At 54.0% G+C, this 18748-nt stretch overlaps 1 protein-coding gene and 1 pseudogene across 1 annotated transcript; both read left to right on the top strand.

Annotated features, from left to right (window-relative positions):
* The first annotated feature begins 233 nt into the window (after window positions 1-233).
* On the top strand, window positions 234-6918 carry LOC148542574 (uncharacterized; annotated as a pseudogene).
* Window positions 6919-11677: 4759 nt separating this feature from the next.
* Window positions 11678-13003, top strand: LOC148542573 (uncharacterized). The gene has a single exon (XM_088468493.1). The coding sequence runs from the start codon at window positions 11750-11752 to the stop codon at window positions 13001-13003; it is 1254 nt and encodes a 417-aa protein (XP_088324619.1). The 5' UTR covers window positions 11678-11749.
* Window positions 13004-18748: the final 5745 nt, after the last annotated feature.

Genomic DNA, 18748 nt, shown 5'->3' with positions numbered 1-18748 from the left:
ACATGACGACGGAGACCTTCGGCAAGAAGATGGTCCTTGAGCAGGGGTTCTCGACTGCTGAAACCCTCAGCATACAGAACTATCTCAAGGGGATCTTTTATGTGACCTTTGCCTCCATTGCAATCTGCAAGAGGTACTGGGAAGCGGTGAAAGCGGCGAGGCCTGAATCCCCTTTCTCTCGCTTTGTGGGCAATTGCCCTATTCAAAGAGAGGAGAGGCGGGTGACGGTTTCAATGCGGAACCCACACACGCCTGGCAAGGACATCGCCACTTTCCTGGGCCGTTTCTGCACGGTGATCAAGGAGCCCTCCAAGATCCTGGACAGGAATGGCTTCTGGACAGGCAAGTGGGCTGTCATCGTCAAGCTCCTAAAAGATAACTGGAGCCCCGATGGAGTTGTGCACCTGCCACAGTTCTTCTCCCTGGGCGCATCTGCAGGATTTCTCAGTTATCCGGACCAGCCGCGGATCTGCAAGACCTGCGGTGGGAAGGACCACATTGGGAGAGACTGCAAGGTGGCAGCCTGCAAGAAGTGCAAGGTGGCGGGACACGACACCAAGGATTGCCCCACCCAGAAGACATGCAACCTCTGTGGGGAGGTGAACCATGTCTACAGAGACTGCCCCAATAGGGCAAAATCCTATGTGGCAGCAGTGACTGGACAAGGCCAGCAGAGGCGCCAGGAGGGTAAGAAACCTTCCACCCCCACCCCACCCCCCCGCACCCGTCCTACCCTTCCTACCCCACCCCTTCCCACCCATCCTACCCCACGCCCTCCTCCCACTGTGACAGCAACTCCCACCCCCACTGCTGGCACAACCCCTCCCCCCTCTCCCTCCCGCTCCCTTCTCCATCCCACTGTCTCTTCCACCCCCCCTGTCTCTCTCCTCTCCGAGGAAGAGTTTCCCCCTCTTGTACCCTCTGCAGGCACTCAACAGTCGAGCAGGAAGCGAAAGGAGTTTGACAGCCCAGCTGCTGACCCCGACCCTTCCAAGAAGTTGGCGGTAGAACAGGTCGAGAACCCTCTTCCACTAGAGGACGAGATGGAGGCGATGGTGGAAAGCCTCGTGGAGGAGGTAGTACCTGACCTTAATGCTGACAACTTAATCGAACAGCTGATCCAGAGCTGTATGCAGCCGCCCCAACAGGGCGACCCAGCAACCGTTCAAGAGGAAGCACCGCCCGACAAGAGTGGTAGCTAAATGTATTTTCCGTGTTCTAACCTTTTTTCTCCCAACTAATGGTGTCTTTTTCCCTTTTTACCATTAATGTGAGGAGTATTAAGGATAAGTTTAGAAGACAGTCTGTGTTTGCATTTTTAGATACTCAGAAATGTGATGTTTACATGTTGCAGGAGTGCTCTATTCCTTTTTCCAGGTCTTATAGACATCTGGGCCGGCAGTGGTCTCACGGTCCGTCCTATTGGTCTGGTGGGGGTGAGTGTAAGTCTGCAGGGGTCGCCATTCTTATTAGGGGGAGCCTCTTCACACTAGATTCTGTTCAGGAGCTCGTCTGCGGCAGATTGCTTATCGTAGACGGCTCCTGGGCAGGTGAGCCTATTAGGCTAATCTGTGTGTATGCACCCCCTGGTAAGAACGAGCGTTTGGAGCTTTTCCAGACCCTGCGGCTGCAGCTCGCAACCACTAGGGCAGTAGTGATGGCCGGAGATTTCAACTGCCCCATGGAAGAGGATGGACGCAGCACCTGCAACACTGCTAAGCTTGATTTGACATCTAAACTGCTCATAGAAATGGTAACCGAAGCTTCTCTGCGGGATGCTGTGGGCTCCATGGGGGCTGGCTCCGTGAATTACACGTGGAGCCGCCCCGATGGCTCGGTGCATTCCCGCATTGACTTTGTGTTTACCTCTAGAGCAGTGAAGCAGAACAGGCATGCTATGGTTCCCTGCTTCTTCTCTGACCACAGAGCCATTCTCTTCCAAGGAGACCTGGGCAATGGTTTTCCTCCTGGCCCAGGCTCCTGGAAGTTGAACTGTGCTCTGCTGGAAAGGGAGGAGGTGCTGGCCGAGCTGAAGGATGCCTACATCACATGGAAGAATGATAAATGCTATTTTGAATGCATGAGTGATTGGTGGGAATATGTTAAGGCTAACATTCGCAGTTTCTTTCAGGTCAAAGGAAGACAACAGGCGTGCGACCGAAAGAGGAACTTCAAGGGACTGCAGAGACAACTGCAGTCCCTGCAGGACCTCCAACGGTGCGGCTGGGACATGAGAGATGATCTGGAGGAGACCAAAAAGAGCCTGAAAGGGCACTTCGAGGAGGAATCCAGACGCATCGTCTTCCGTTCCAAGGTGGAGAACCTGGAGAAGGGTGAGAAATGTAACTCTTTCTTTTTCAGGAAACTCCACTCTGGCCACACGCCCCTGACTGAGCTGCGAGATGAGACCGGTATTCCCAGGCAGGGGAAGGAGGGCGTCATGAAGGTCATCACGGACTACTATGGCGACCTCTACTCCCCAAAGACGACGGACAGTACTGTGGCTGATGAGTTCCTGTCAGGTATCACTAACACTATTGATCCTGCAGGTAAAGCAGCCATGGATGCTCCCTTGGTGTTGGAGGAGTTGCACTCTGCCGCTAAATCCTTTAGGCAGGGCAGGACCCCGGGCAGTGATGGTCTCCCAGCAGAGCTCTATGTAGCGCTGTGGGACCTCATTGGCCCGGACCTGCTCGAGCTGTACAAGGAGATGGTGGTGGAGGGCAAAATGCCTCCTTCACTGAGGGAGGGACTGATCACGATCTTGTATAAGCGTAAGGGGGAGAGATGTGAGCTGAAAAATTGGAGGCCCATCTCTCTCCTGAACGTGGACTACAAGATCCTGGCCAAGGTACTTGCCAACAGGCTGAAGGCTGTCATCGGACAGATCATTCACCCGGACCAGACCTGCGGCATTCCTGGCCGCAGGATTGCAGATAGCCTTGCCCTCCTCAGAGACACGGTCCATTACATCAAGGACCGGAACGTGCATGCGGCTCTGGTCAGCCTTGACCAGGAGAAGGCCTTTGACCGTGTCTCACATGAGTTGATGGGTAGGGTCCTGCAGAGGTTTGGGCTTGGTGAAATGTTTTGCACGTATGTTAACCTGATGTACCTTGATATTCACAGCTCGGTGTTGGTGAACGGCTGGAAGACTGACCCCTTTCCTATTCTATCTGGGGTCAGACAAGGCTGCCCTCTTTCACCTCTTCTTTTTGTTTGTGTTATAGAGCTCCTGGCTGTATGCATCAGACGGAAACCAGAGATCAGAGGGGTCATCGCACCGGGTCCAGACCGTAGAGAGGCCAAGTGCTCGCTGTACATGGACGACGTCACTGTCTTCTGCGCTGACCAGAGTTCGGTGACAGCACTCGTCCAGACCTGCGAGAGCTTCGGCCGAGCTTCAGGGGCAAAAGTCAACTGCGGGAAGTCAGAGGCTATGCTGTTCGGGCAGTGGCACCTGTCATCCTCCGCTCCATTCCCCTTTGCTGTCAAGCCGGACTTCATCAAAATTCTGGGAGTCTGGCTTGGTGGTGAAGGTGCGGCCCTGAAGTGCTGGGACGAAAGACTTGCCACTGTAAGGCAAAAAATTGGACTGTGGAGCCTCAGAGACCTTACCATCGAAGGAAAAGCACTTGTACTGCGCAACGAGATCCTTCCCGTTCTGCAGTACACAGCGCAGGCCTGGCCACCTCTGGTCACGGTCTGCAGGGCCATCACAAGGGCAGTGTTTCACTTCATCTGGGGCTCCAAGATGGACAGAGTAAAGCGGACAGTTATGTACAAGGAGCCCCTCAAAGGTGGAAAGGGAATACCAGATATCCCCACCATGCTGCGAGCCTTCTTTGTTTGCAACTGTATCCGCAGGACTTTGTGTGAGACTGATAATGACTCTGCAGGAAACTCCATGTCTCGCTTTTTCCTCCTACCCCTTTGGAGGGCCCTAGGCTGGGCTAAGTGGGACAGCTCCATCCCTTACAACTGGAACACTCCCTGGTTCTACCTGGACGTGTCCAAGTTTGTGAGGGAGCACCAACTGGAGGGAGTTAAACCTGACTTGTGGAAACCAAAGACTATCCACAAGCTCATCAGAGCAAAAGACGTCATGGAGCCTATTCCAGGGCTCCCTTCAGCAACTGCCAAGCAGGTATGGGACAATGTGGCCTCCAAAAGGCTCACAAATAGACACAAGGACATGTCATGGATGGCAATCCAAGGGGGTCTGCCCCTAAGGACATTCATGCACTCCCGTAACCTGTGCAGGTACAGACATTGCCCCTGGTGCATCTCTCACGAGGAAACAGCTATGCACTTGTTTTGGGACTGTACTTATGCACAGTTGTTGTTAGATGCCCTGGAAAATGAACTCAAAGACTGTGTGCCAAGGAGCAACCTTTCGTACCACTCGGTACTTTACGGACTGTTTCCTGGCACCCACACCTATGGGGCAATCCAGGAGGCCTGGCGCCTTATGAACTGTGTTAAGGACGCTTTGTGGCTTGCCAGGAATCGCCTCATTCTGCGGAGGGAGAGGATGTCTATCCAGGACTGTCGCAGGCTGATTCACAGCCTGCTAAGAGACTATTCCATCATGGACAGCCCTGAGGAAGAAGAGGACTAAACCCCCCTTCTTCTGCCCCCTCCCCCCATGCTTGATTGTCCAACAAGGACTGGGACAGTGGCCCCTTCCCCCATTTTTCACAGAGACTGATGTTTTGTTGATATGTCTTTCTATTTATTTACCCTTCCCATATATGTGTCTGTCTTTCAATAAAAACTTCAGTTCTGTGATTCCCCCCTCCCTTCCCCTCTACCCTCCACACCCATAGACCTTGTTGATTGTTGTTTTTGTTTAAGTAGTGAATGAATAATGCAAAGTATTATGTATAGTATAGGATGCCTTGTGCTATATGTTTTGCAATGCATTATATTGTATGTTTGATTATGTTTGATAGTGTATTGGGTTTAGGCTGTGCTGCGACACAGTACACTTGTATGTGTGATTTATGTATGTTTTTTGCCATCTTTATGTTAATAAAGAATGCTTTTTTCAATCAAAAATCTGTTCTTCAGGCTAGCATGGAGACAGAGCATCTGTCTAGCACCGAGCCGACCCAGGTTCAATACCCGGTCACAACAGAAAAATCTGTTCTTATCAGTGCTGACTGACTGGACTGTGACTACACTCGGGCTCCAGAGGACCTGCTGCCGCATTTTTTCTGGACCTGCACCGGCCGAGGAAGCTGAAAGAGGACTGCTGAGAGGAAGAAGGATTCGACTTGCCGAGGGTTAGACTTGCTGCTCTGCCCTCTGAAGAAGCGACTGCCAAGCTCCGACCAGCGTCCCCCAGACTGCCGACTGCGACGAGGAAGGACTACAAGTAGCAGAGGGTCAGACTTGTTTGCTCTGCCCTCTGTGAAACCGACCTCCGACCAGCGACGACCAGACCCTGCGACGAGGAAGGACTTCGACCAGCATTGGGCTAGACTTGTTTGCTCTGCCCTCTGCGAAGCCGTCTCCCGACCTCCGACCAGCGGCGACCAGACCCTGCGACCGCGACGAGGAAGGACTTCGACTGGCATTGGGTTAGACTTGTTTGCTCTGCCCTCTGCGAAAGCGACTTCCGACCTCCGACCGCCGCAGACCCTTCTCCAGCCCAACTTCGACCCCGGGCAAGAAGCAGGAGAGATGGCCTCAGCTGCCCCCACCCCGGTGCCAGCCTCAGCCTCCGCTCCAGCCACCTCTGCCAGGAAGAAGGCGGCAAAGAAGGGACCGAAGCCGGCCGAAGCTCTGCCCGACCAGGTCCCATCCACCTCCACCGCCCCTCCAGCAACAGCCCCCGAGAAGCCCAGCCAGACCCAGCCCAAGGGTACCCCAGCCTTGGAGCCCTGGATGAGGCAGACCGTCGTGATGAAGCTGAAGGAGGTGGAAGGAAAGATGCCGGACATGACGACGGAGACCTTCGGCAAGAAGATGGTCCTTGAGCAGGGGTTCTCGACTGCTGAAACCCTCAGCATACAGAACTATCTCAAGGGGATCTTTTATGTGACCTTTGCCTCCATTGCAATCTGCAAGAGGTACTGGGAAGCGGTGAAAGCGGCGAGGCCTGAATCCCCTTTCTCTCGCTTTGTGGGCAATTGCCCTATCCAAAGAGAGGAGAGGCGGGTGACGGTTTCAATGCGGAACCCACACACGCCTGGCAAGGACATCGCCACCTTCCTGGGCCGTTTCTGCACGGTGATCAAGGAGCCCTCCAAGATCCTGGACAGGAATGGCTTCTGGACAGGCAAGTGGGCTGTCATCGTCAAGCTCCTAAAAGACAACTGGAGCCCCGATGGAGTTGTGCACCTGCCACAGTTCTTCTCCCTGGGCGCATCTGCAGGATTTCTCAGTTATCCGGACCAGCCGCGGATCTGCAAGACCTGCGGTGGGAAGGACCACATTGGGAGAGACTGCAAGGTGGCAGCCTGCAAGAAGTGCAAGGTGGCGGGACACGACACCAAGGATTGCCCCACCCAGAAGACATGCAACCTCTGTGGGGAGGTGAACCATGTCTACAGAGACTGCCCCAATAGGGCAAAATCCTATGTGGCAGCAGTGACTGGACAAGGCCAGCAGAGGCGCCAGGAGGGTAAGAAACCTTCCATCCCCACCCCCCCGCACCCGTCCTACCCTTCCTACCCCACCCCTTCCCACCCATCCTACCCCACGCCCTCCTCCCACTGTGACAGCAACTCCCACCCCCACTGCTGGCACAACCCCTCCCCCCTCTCCCTCCCGCTCCCTTCTCCATCCCACTGTCTCTTCCACCCCCCCTGTCTCTCTCCTCTCCGAGGAAGAGTTTCCCCCTCTTGTATCCTCTGCAGGCACTCAACAGTCGAGCAGGAAGCGAAAGGAGTTTGACAGCCCAGCTGCTGACCCCGACCCTTCCAAGAAGTTGGCGGTAGAACAGGTCGAGAACCCTCTTCCACTAGAGGACGAGATGGAGGCGATGGTGGAAAGCCTCGTGGAGGAGGTAGTACCTGACCTGAATGCTGACAACTTAATCGAACAGCTGATCCAGAGCTGTATGCAGCCGCCCCAACAGGGCGACCCAGCAACCGTTCAAGAGGAAGCACCGCCCGACAAGAGTGGTAGCTAAATGTATTTTCCGTGTTCTAACCTTTTTTCTCCCAACTAATGGTGTCTTTTTCCCTTTTTACCATTAATGTGAGGAGTATTAAGGATAAGTTTAGAAGACAGTCTGTGTTTGCATTTTTAGATACTCAGAAATGTGATGTTTACATGTTGCAGGAATGCTCTATTCCTTTTTCCAGGTCTTATAGACATCTGGGCCGGCAGTGGTCTCACGGTCCGTCCTATTGGTCTGGTGGGGGTGAGTGTAAGTCTGCAGGGGTCGCCATTCTTATTAGGGGGAGCCTCTTCACACTAGATTCTGTTCAGGAGCTCGTCTGCGGCAGATTGCTTATCGTAGACGGCTCCTGGGCAGGTGAGCCTATTAGGCTAATCTGTGTGTATGCACCCCCTGGTAAGAACGAGCGTTTGGAGCTTTTCCAGACCCTGCGGCTGCAGCTCGCAACCACTAGGGCAGTAGTGATGGCCGGAGATTTCAACTGCCCCATGGAAGAGGATGGACGCAGCACCTGCAACACTGCTAAGCTTGATTTGACATCTAAACTGCTCATAGAAATGGTAACCGAAGCTTCTCTGCGGGATGCTGTGGGCTCCATGGGGGCTGGCTCCGTGAATTACACGTGGAGCCGCCCCGATGGCTCGGTGCATTCCCGCATTGACTTTGTGTTTACCTCTAGAGCAGTGAAGCAGAACAGGCATGCTATGGTTCCCTGCTTCTTCTCTGACCACAGAGCCATTCTCTTCCAAGGAGACCTGGGCAATGGTTTTCCTCCTGGCCCAGGCTCCTGGAAGTTGAACTGTGCTCTGCTGGAAAGGGAGGAGGTGCTGGCCGAGCTGAAGGATGCCTACATCACATGGAAGAATGATAAATGCTATTTTGAATGCATGAGTGATTGGTGGGAATATGTTAAGGCTAACATTCGCAGTTTCTTTCAGGTCAAAGGAAGACAACAGGCGTGCGACCGAAAGAGGAACTTCAAGGGACTGCAGAGACAACTGCAGTCCCTGCAGGACCTCCAACGGTGCGGCTGGGACGTGAGAGATGATCTGGAGGAGACCAAAAAGAGCCTGAAAGGGCACTTCGAGGAGGAATCCAGACGCATCGTCTTCCGTTCCAAGGTGGAGAACCTGGAGAAGGGTGAGAAATGTAACTCTTTCTTTTTCAGGAAACTCCACTCTGGCCACACGCCCCTGACTGAGCTGCGAGATGAGACCGGTATTCCCAGGCAGGGGAAGGAGGGCGTCATGAAGGTCATCACGGACTACTATGGCGACCTCTACTCCCCAAAGACGACGGACAGTACTGTGGCTGATGAGTTCCTGTCAGGTATCACTAACACTATTGATCCTGCAGGTAAAGCAGCCATGGATGCTCCCTTGGTGTTGGAGGAGTTGCACTCTGCCGCTAAATCCTTTAGGCAGGGCAGGACCCCGGGCAGTGATGGTCTCCCAGCAGAGCTCTATGTAGCGCTGTGGGACCTCATTGGCCCGGACCTGCTCGAGCTGTACAAGGAGATGGTGGTGGAGGGCAAAATGCCTCCTTCACTGAGGGAGGGACTGATCACGATCTTGTATAAGCGTAAGGGGGAGAGATGTGAGCTGAAAAATTGGAGGCCCATCTCTCTCCTGAACGTGGACTACAAGATCCTGGCCAAGGTACTTGCCAACAGGCTGAAGGCTGTCATCGGACAGATCATTCACCCGGACCAGACCTGCGGCATTCCTGGCCGCAGGATTGCAGATAGCCTTGCCCTCCTCAGAGACACGGTCCATTACATCAAGGACCGGAACGTGCATGCGGCTCTGGTCAGCCTTGACCAGGAGAAGGCCTTTGACCGTGTCTCACATGAGTTGATGGGTAGGGTCCTGCAGAGGTTTGGGCTTGGTGAAATGTTTTGCACGTATGTTAACCTGATGTACCTTGATATTCACAGCTCGGTGTTGGTGAACGGCTGGAAGACTGACCCCTTTCCTATTCTATCTGGGGTCAGACAAGGCTGCCCTCTTTCACCTCTTCTTTTTGTTTGTGTTATAGAGCTCCTGGCTGTATGCATCAGACGGAAACCAGAGATCAGAGGGGTCATCGCACCGGGTCCAGACCGTAGAGAGGCCAAGTGCTCGCTGTACATGGACGACGTCACTGTCTTCTGCGCTGACCAGAGTTCGGTGACAGCACTCGTCCAGACCTGCGAGAGCTTCGGCCGAGCTTCAGGGGCAAAAGTCAACTGCGGGAAGTCAGAGGCTATGCTGTTCGGGCAGTGGCACCTGTCATCCTCCGCTCCATTCCCCTTTGCTGTCAAGCCGGACTTCATCAAAATTCTGGGAGTCTGGCTTGGTGGTGAAGGTGCGGCCCTGAAGTGCTGGGACGAAAGACTTGCCACTGTAAGGCAAAAAATTGGACTATGGAGCCTCAGAGACCTTACCATCGAAGGAAAAGCACTTGTACTGCGCAACGAGATCCTTCCCGTTCTGCAGTACACAGCGCAGGCCTGGCCACCTCTGGTCACGGTCTGCAGGGCCATCACAAGGGCAGTGTTTCACTTCATCTGGGGCTCCAAGATGGACAGAGTAAAGCGGACAGTTATGTACAAGGAGCCCCTCAAAGGTGGAAAGGGAATACCAGATATCCCCACCATGCTGCGAGCCTTCTTTGTTTGCAACTGTATCCGCAGGACTTTGTGTGAGACTGATAATGACTCTGCAGGAAACTCCATGTCTCGCTTTTTCCTCCTACCCCTTTGGAGGGCCCTAGGCTGGGCTAAGTGGGACAGCTCCATCCCTTACAACTGGAACACTCCCTGGTTCTACCTGGACGTGTCCAAGTTTGTGAGGGAGCACCAACTGGAGGGAGTTAAACCTGACTTGTGGAAACCAAAGACTATCCACAAGCTCATCAGAGCAAAAGACGTCATGGAGCCTATTCCAGGGCTCCCTTCAGCAACTGCCAAGCAGGTATGGGACAATGTGGCCTCCAAAAGGCTCACAAATAGACACAAGGACATGTCATGGATGGCAATCCAAGGGGGTCTGCCCCTAAGGACATTCATGCACTCCCGTAACCTGTGCAGGTACAGACATTGCCCCTGGTGCATATCTCACGAGGAAACAGCTATGCACTTGTTTTGGGACTGTACTTATGCACAGTTGTTGTTAGATGCCCTGGAAAATGAACTCAAAGACTGTGTGCCAAGGAGCAACCTTTCGTACCACTCGGTACTTTACGGACTGTTTCCTGGCACCCACACCTATGGGGCAATCCAGGAGGCCTGGCGCCTTATGAACTGTGTTAAGGACGCTTTGTGGCTTGCCAGGAATCGCCTCATTCTGCGGAGGGAGAGGATGTCTATCCAGGACTGTCGCAGGCTGATTCACAGCCTGCTAAGAGACTATTCCATCATGGACAGCCCTGAGGAAGAAGAGGACTAAACCCCCCTTCTTCTGCCCCCTCCCCCCATGCTTGATTGTCCAACAAGGACTGGGACAGTGGCCCCTTCCCCCATTTTTCACAGAGACTGATGTTTTGTTGATATGTCTTTCTATTTATTTACCCTTCCCATATATGTGTCTGTCTTTCAATAAAAACTTCAGTTCTGTGATTCCCCCCTCCCTTCCCCTCTACCCTCCACACCCATAGACCTTGTTGATTGTTGTTTTTGTTTAAGTAGTGAATGAATAATGCAAAGTATCATGTATAGTATAGGATGCCTTGTGCTATATGTTTTGCAATGCATTATATTGTATGTTTGATTATGTTTGATAGTGTATTGGGTTTAGGCTGTGCTGCGACACAGTACACTTGTATGTGTGATTTATGTATGTTTTTTGCCATCTTTATGTTAATAAAGAATGCTTTTTTCAATCAAAAAATCTGTTCTTATCAGTGCTGACTGACTGGACTGTGACTACACTCGGGCTCCAGAGGACCTGCTGCCGCATTTTTTTCTGGACCTGCACCGGCCGAGGAAGCTGAAAGAGGACTGCTGAGAGGAAGAAGGATTCGACTTGCCGAGGGTTAGACTTGCTGCTCTGCCCTCTGAAGAAGCGACTGCCAAGCTCCGACCAGCGTCCCCCAGACTGCCGACTGCGACGAGGAAGGACTACAAGTAGCAGAGGGTCAGACTTGTTTGCTCTGCCCTCTGTGAAACCGACCTCCGACCAGCGACGACCAGACCCTGCGACGAGGAAGGACTTCGACCAGCATTGGGCTAGACTTGTTTGCTCTGCCCTCTGCGAAGCCGTCTCTGGACCTCCGACCAGCGGCGACCAGACCCTGCGACCGCGACGAGGAAGGACTTCGACTGGCATTGGGTTAGACTTGTTTGCTCTGCCCTCTGCGAAAGCGACTTCCGACCTCCGACCGCCGCAGACCCTTCTCCAGCCCAACTTCGACCCCGGGCAAGAAGCAGGAGAGATGGCCTCAGCTGCCCCCACCCCGGTGCCAGCCTCAGCCTCCGCTCCAGCCACCTCTGCCAGGAAGAAGGCGGCAAAGAAGGGACCGAAGCCGGCCGAAGCTCTGCCCGACCAGGTCCCATCCACCTCCACCGCCCCTCCAGCAACAGCCCCCGAGAAGCCCAGCCAGACCCAGCCCAAGGGTACCCCAGCCTTGGAGCCCTGGATGAGGCAGACCGTCGTGATGAAGCTGAAGGAGGTGGAAGGAAAGATGCCGGACATGACGACGGAGACCTTCGGCAAGAAGATGATCCTGGAACAGGGGTTCTCGACTGCTGAAACCCTCAGCATACAGAACTACATCAAGGGCATCTTTTACGTGACCTTTGCCTCCATTGCAATCTGCAAGAGGTACTGGGAAGCGGTGAAAGCGGCGAGGCCTGAATCCCCTTTCTCTCGCTTTGTGGGCAATTGCCCTATTCAAAGAGAGGAGAGGCGGGTGACGGTTTCAATGCGGAACCCACACACGCCTGGCAAGGACATCGCCACTTTCCTGGGCCGTTTCTGCACGGTGATCAAGGAGCCCTCCAAGATCCTGGACAGGAATGGCTTCTGGACAGGCAAGTGGGCTGTCATCGTCAAGCTCCTAAAAGACAACTGGAGCCCCGATGGAGTTGTGCACCTGCCACAGTTCTTCTCCCTGGGCGCATCTGCAGGATTTCTCAGTTATCCGGACCAGCCGCGGATCTGCAAGACCTGCGGTGGGAAGGACCACATTGGGAGAGACTGCAAGGTGGCAGCCTGCAAGAAGTGCAAGGTGGCGGGACACGACACCAAGGATTGCCCCACCCAGAAGACATGCAACCTCTGTGGGGAGGTGAACCATGTCTACAGAGACTGCCCCAATAGGGCAAAATCCTATGTGGCAGCAGTGACTGGACAAGGCCAGCAGAGGCGCCAGGAGGGTAAGAAACCTTCCATCCCCACCCCACCCCCCCGCACCCGTCCTACCCTTCCTACCCCACCCCTTCCCACCCATCCTACCCCACGCCCTCCTCCCACTGTGACAGCAACTCCCACCCCCACTGCTGGCACAACCCCTCCCCCCTCTCCCTCCCGCTCCCTTCTCCATCCCACTGTCTCTTCCACCCCCCCTGTCTCTCTCCTCTCCGAGGAAGAGTTTCCCCCTCTTGTATCCTCTGCAGGCACTCAACAGTCGAGCAGGAAGCGAAAGGAGTTTGACAGCCCAGCTGCTGACCCCGACCCTTCCAAGAAGTTGGCGGTAGAACAGGTCGAGAACCCTCTTCCACTAGAGGACGAGATGGAGGCGATGGTGGAAAGCCTCGTGGAGGAGGTAGTACCTGACCTGAATGCTGACAACTTAATCGAACAGCTGATCCAGAGCTGTATGCAGCCGCCCCAACAGGGCGACCCAGCAACCGTTCAAGAGGAAGCACCGCCCGACAAGAGTGGTAGCTAAATGTATTTTCCGTGTTCTAACCTTTTTTCTCCCAACTAATGGTGTCTTTTTCCCTTTTTACCATTAATGTGAGGAGTATTAAGGATAAGTTTAGAAGACAGTCAGTGTTTGCATTTTTAGATACTCAGAAATGTGATGTTTACATGTTGCAGGAATGCTCTATTCCTTTTTCCAGGTCTTATAGACATCTGGGCCGGCAGTGGTCTCACGGTCCGTCCTATTGGTCTGGTGGGGGTGAGTGTAAGTCTGCAGGGGTCGCCATTCTTATTAGGGGGAGCCTCTTCACACTAGATTCTGTTCAGGAGCTCGTCTGCGGCAGATTGCTTATCGTAGACGGCTCCTGGGCAGGTGAGCCTATTAGGCTAATCTGTGTGTATGCACCCCCTGGTAAGAATGAGCGTTTGGAGCTTTTCCAGACCCTGCGGCTGCAGCTCGCAACCACTAGGGCAGTAGTGATGGCCGGAGATTTCAACTGCCCCATGGAAGAGGATGGACGCAGCACCTGCAACACTGCTAAGCTTGATTTGACATCTAAACTGCTCATAGAAATGGTAACCGAAGCTTCTCTGCGGGATGCTGTGGGCTCCATGGGGGCTGGCTCCGTGAATTACACGTGGAGCCGCCCCGATGGCTCGGTGCATTCCCGCATTGACTTTGTGTTTACCTCTAGAGCAGTGAAGCAGAACAGGCATGCTATGGTTCCCTGCTTCTTCTCTGACCACAGAGCCATTCTCTTCCAAGGAGACCTGGGCAATGGTTTTCCTCCTGGCCCAGGCTCCTGGAAGTTGAACTGTGCTCTGCTGGAAAGGGAGGAGGTGCTGGCCGAGCTGAAGGATGCCTACATCACATGGAAGAATGATAAATGCTATTTTGAATGCATGAGTGATTGGTGGGAATATGTTAAGGCTAACATTCGCAGTTTCTTTCAGGTCAAAGGAAGACAACAGGCGTGCGACCGAAAGAGGAACTTCAAGGGACTGCAGAGACAACTGCAGTCCCTGCAGGACCTCCAACGGTGCGGCTGGGACGTGAGAGATGATCTGGAGGAGACCAAAAAGAGCCTGAAAGGGCACTTCGAGGAGGAATCCAGACGCATCGTCTTCCGTTCCAAGGTGGAGAACCTGGAGAAGGGTGAGAAATGTAACTCTTTCTTTTTCAGGAAACTCCACTCTGGCCACACGCCCCTGACTGAGCTGCGAGATGAGACCGGTATTCCCAGGCAGGGGAAGGAGGGCGTCATGAAGGTCATCACGGACTACTATGGCGACCTCTACTCCCCAAAGACGACGGACAGTACTGTGGCTGATGAGTTCCTGTCAGGTATCACTAACACTATTGATCCTGCAGGTAAAGCAGCCATGGATGCTCCCTTGGTGTTGGAGGAGTTGCACTCTGCCGCTAAATCCTTTAGGCAGGGCAGGACCCCGGGCAGTGATGGTCTCCCAGCAGAGCTCTATGTAGCGCTGTGGGACCTCATTGGCCCGGACCTGCTCGAGCTGTACAAGGAGATGGTGGTGGAGGGCAAAATGCCTCCTTCACTGAGGGAGGGACTGATCACGATCTTGTATAAGCGTAAGGGGGAGAGATGTGAGCTGAAAAATTGGAGGCCCATCTCTCTCCTGAACGTGGACTACAAGATCCTGGCCAAGGTACTTGCCAACAGGCTGAAGGCTGTCATCGGACAGATCATTCACCCGGACCAGACCTGCGGCATTCCTGGCCGCAGGATTGCAGATAGCCTTGCCCTCCTCAGAGACACGGTCCATTACATCAAGGACCGGAACGGGCATGCGGCTCTGGTCAGCCTTGACCAGGAGAAGGCCTTTGACCGTGTCTCACATGAGTTGATGGGTAGGGTCCTGCAGAGGTTTGGGCTTGGTGAAATGTTTTGCACGTATGTTAACCTGATGTACCTTGATATTCACAGCTCGGTGTTGGTGAACGGCTGGAAGACTGACCCCTTTCCTATTCTATCTGGGGTCAGACAAGGCTGCCCTCTTTCACCTCTTCTTTTTGTTTGTGTTATAGAGCTCCTGGCTGTATGCATCAGACGGAAACCAGAGATCAGAGGGGTCATCGCACCGGGTCCAGACCGTAGAGAGGCCAAGTGCTCGCTGTACATGGACGACGTCACTGTCTTCTGCGCTGACCAGAGTTCGGTGACAGCACTCGTCCAGACCTGCGAGAGCTTCGGCCGAGCTTCAGGGGCAAAAGTCAACTGCGGGAAGTCAGAGGCTATGCTGTTCGGGCAGTGGCACCTGTCATCCTCCGCTCCATTCCCCTTTGCTGTCAAGCCGGACTTCATCAAAATTCTGGGAGTCTGGCTTGGTGGTGAAGGTGCGGCCCTGAAGTGCTGGGACGAAAGACTTGCCACTGTAAGGCAAAAAATTGGACTGTGGAGCCTCAGAGACCTTACCATCGAAGGAAAAGCACTTGTACTGCGCAACGAGATCCTTCCCGTTCTGCAGTACACAGCGCAGGCCTGGCCACCTCTGGTCACGGTCTGCAGGGCCATCACAAGGGCAGTGTTTCACTTCATCTGGGGCTCCAAGATGGACAGAGTAAAGCGGACAGTTATGTACAAGGAGCCCCTCAAAGGTGGAAAGGGAATACCAGATATCCCCACCATGCTGCGAGCCTTCTTTGTTTGCAACTGTATCCGCAGGACTTTGTGTGAGACTGATAATGACTCTGCAGGAAACTCCATGTCTCGCTTTTTCCTCCTACCCCTTTGGAGGGCCCTAGGCTGGGCTAAGTGGGACAGCTCCATCCCTTACAACTGGAACACTCCCTGGTTCTACCTGGACGTGTCCAAGTTTGTGAGGGAGCACCAACTGGAGGGAGTTAAACCTGACTTGTGGAAACCAAAGACTATCCACAAGCTCATCAGAGCAAAAGACGTCATGGAGCCTATTCCAGGGCTCCCTTCAGCAACTGCCAAGCAGGTATGGGACAATGTGGCCTCCAAAAGGCTCACAAATAGACACAAGGACATGTCATGGATGGCAATCCAAGGGGGTCTGCCCCTAAGGACATTCATGCACTCCCGTAACCTGTGCAGGTACAGACATTGCCCCTGGTGCATCTCTCACGAGGAAACAGCTATGCACTTGTTTTGGGACTGTACTTATGCACAGTTGTTGTTAGATGCCCTGGAAAATGAACTCAAAGACTGTGTGCCAAGGAGCAACCTTTCGTACCACTCGGTACTTTACGGACTGTTTCCTGGCACCCACACCTATGGGGCAATCCAGGAGGCCTGGCGCCTTATGAACTGTGTTAAGGACGCTTTGTGGCTTGCCAGGAATCGCCTCATTCTGCGGAGGGAGAGGATGTCTATCCAGGACTGTCGCAGGCTGATTCACAGCCTGCTAAGAGACTATTCCATCATGGACAGCCCTGAGGAAGAAGAGGACTAAACCCCCCCTTCTTCTGCCCCCTCCCCCCATGCTTGATTGTCCAACAAGGACTGGGACAGTGGCCCCTTCCCCCATTTTTCACAGAGACTGATGTTTTGTTGATATGTCTTTCTATTTATTTACCCTTCCCATATATGTGTCTGTCTTTCAATAAAAACTTCAGTTCTGTGATTCCCCCCTCCCTTCCCCTCTACCCTCCACACCCATAGACCTTGTTGATTGTTGTTTTTGTTTAAGTAGCGAATGAATAATGCAAAGTATTATGTATAGTATAGGATGCCTTGTGCTATATGTTTTGCAATGCATTATATTGTATGTTTGATTATGTTTGATAGTGTATTGGGTTTAGGCTGTGCTGCGACACAGTACACTTGTATATGTGATTTATGTATGTTTTTTGCCATCTTTATGTTAATAAAGAATGCTTTTTTCAATCAAAAAAAATCTGTTCTTATCAGTGCTGACTGACTGGACTGTGACTACACTCGGGCTCCAGAGGACCTGCTGCCGCATTTTTTCTGGACCTGCACCGGCCGAGGAAGCTGAAAGAGGACTGCTGAGAGGAAGAAGGATTCGACTTGCCGAGGGTTAGACTTGCTGCTCTGCCCTCTGAAGAAGCGACTGCCAAGCTCCGACCAGCGTCCCCCAGACTGCCGACTGCGACGAGGAAGGACTACAAGTAGCAGAGGGTCAGACTTGTTTGCTCTGCCCTCTGTGAAACCGACCTCCGACCAGCGACGACCAGACCCTGCGACGAGGAAGGACTTCGACCAGCATTGGGCTAGACTTGTTTGCTCTGCCCTCTGCGAAGCCGTCTCCCGACCTCCGACCAGCGGCGACCAGACCCTGCGACCGCGACGAGGAAGGACTTCGACTGGCATTGGGTTAGACTTGTTTGCTCTGCCCTCTGCGAAAGCGACTTCCGACCTCCGACCGCCGCAGACCCTTCTCCAGCCCAACTTCGACCCCGGGCAAGAAGCAGGAGAGATGGCCTCAGCTGCCCCCACCCCGGTGCCAGCCTCAGCCTCCGCTCCAGCCACCTCTGCCAGGAAGAAGGCGGCAAAGAAGGGACCGAAGCCGGCCGAAGCTCTGCCCGACCAGGTCCCATCCACCTCCACCGCCCCTCCAGCAACAGCCACCGAGAAGCCCAGCCAGACCCAGCCCAAGGGTACCCCAGCCTTGGAGCCCTGGATGAGGCAGACCGTTGTGATGAAGCTGAAGGAGGTGGAAGGAAAGATGCCGGACATGACGACGGAGACCTTCGGCAAGAAGATGGTCCTTGAGCAGGGGTTCTCGACTGCTGAAACCCTCAGCATACAGAACTATCTCAAGGGGATCTTTTATGTGACCTTTGCCTCCATTGCAATCTGCAAGAGGTACTGGGAAGCGGTGAAAGCGGCGAGGCCTGAATCCCCTTTCTCTCGCTTTGTGGGCAATTGCCCTATTCAAAGAGAGGAGAGGCGGGTGACGGTTTCAATGCGGAACCCACACACGCCTGGCAAGGACATCGCCACTTTCCTGGGCCGTTTCTGCACGGTGATCAAGGAGCCCTCCAAGATCCTGGACAGGAATGGCTTCTGGACAGGCAAGTGGGCTGTCATCGTCAAGCTCCTAAAAGACAACTGGAGCCCCGATGGAGTTGTGCACCTGCCACAGTTCTTCTCCCTGGGCGCATCTGCAGGATTTCTCAGTTATCCGGACCAGCCGCGGATCTGCAAGACCTGCGGTGGGAAGGACCACATTGGGAGAGACTGCAAGGTGGCAGCCTGCAAGAAGTGCAAGGTGGCGGGACACGACACCAAGGATTGCCCCACCCAGAAGACATGCAACCTCTGTGGGGAGGTGAACCATGTCTACAGAGACTGCCCCAATAGGGCAAAATCCTATGTGGCAGCAGTGACTGGACAAGGCCAGCAGAGGCGCCAGGAGGGTAAGAAACCTTCCATCCCCACCCCACCCCCCCGCACCCGTCCTACCCTTCCTACCCCACCCCTTCCCACCCATCCTACCCCATGCCCTCCTCCCACTGTGACAGCAACTCCCACCCCCACTGCTGGCACAACCCCTCCCCCCTCTCCCTCCCGCTCCCTTCTCCATCCCACTGTCTCTTCCACCCCCCCTGTCTCTCTCCTCTCCGAGGAAGAGTTTCCCCCTCTTGTATCCTCTGCAGGCACTCAACAGTCGAGCAGGAAGCGAAAGGAGTTTGACAGCCCAGCTGCTGACCCCGACCCTTCCAAGAAGTTGGCGGTAGAACAGGTCGAGAACCCTCTTCCACTAGAGGACGAGATGGAGGCGATGGTGGAAAGCCTCGTGGAGGAGGTAGTAC

Source organism: Taudactylus pleione, unplaced genomic scaffold (genome assembly GCF_031769625.1).
Source record: "Taudactylus pleione unplaced genomic scaffold, aTauple2 ptg000012l, whole genome shotgun sequence".
In the NCBI taxonomy this organism is placed as follows: Eukaryota; Metazoa; Chordata; class Amphibia; order Anura; family Myobatrachidae; genus Taudactylus; species Taudactylus pleione.
The sequence above is the reverse complement of the archived record's forward strand: the minus strand, read 5'-3'. Positions and strand labels throughout refer to the sequence as shown.

What these genes read in the sequence shown, in the direction of transcription:
- LOC148542573 (XM_088468493.1), top strand. Translation starts at nt 11,750, where the DNA reads ATGAGGCAGACCGTCGTGATGAAGCTGAAGGAGGTGGAAGGAAAGATG.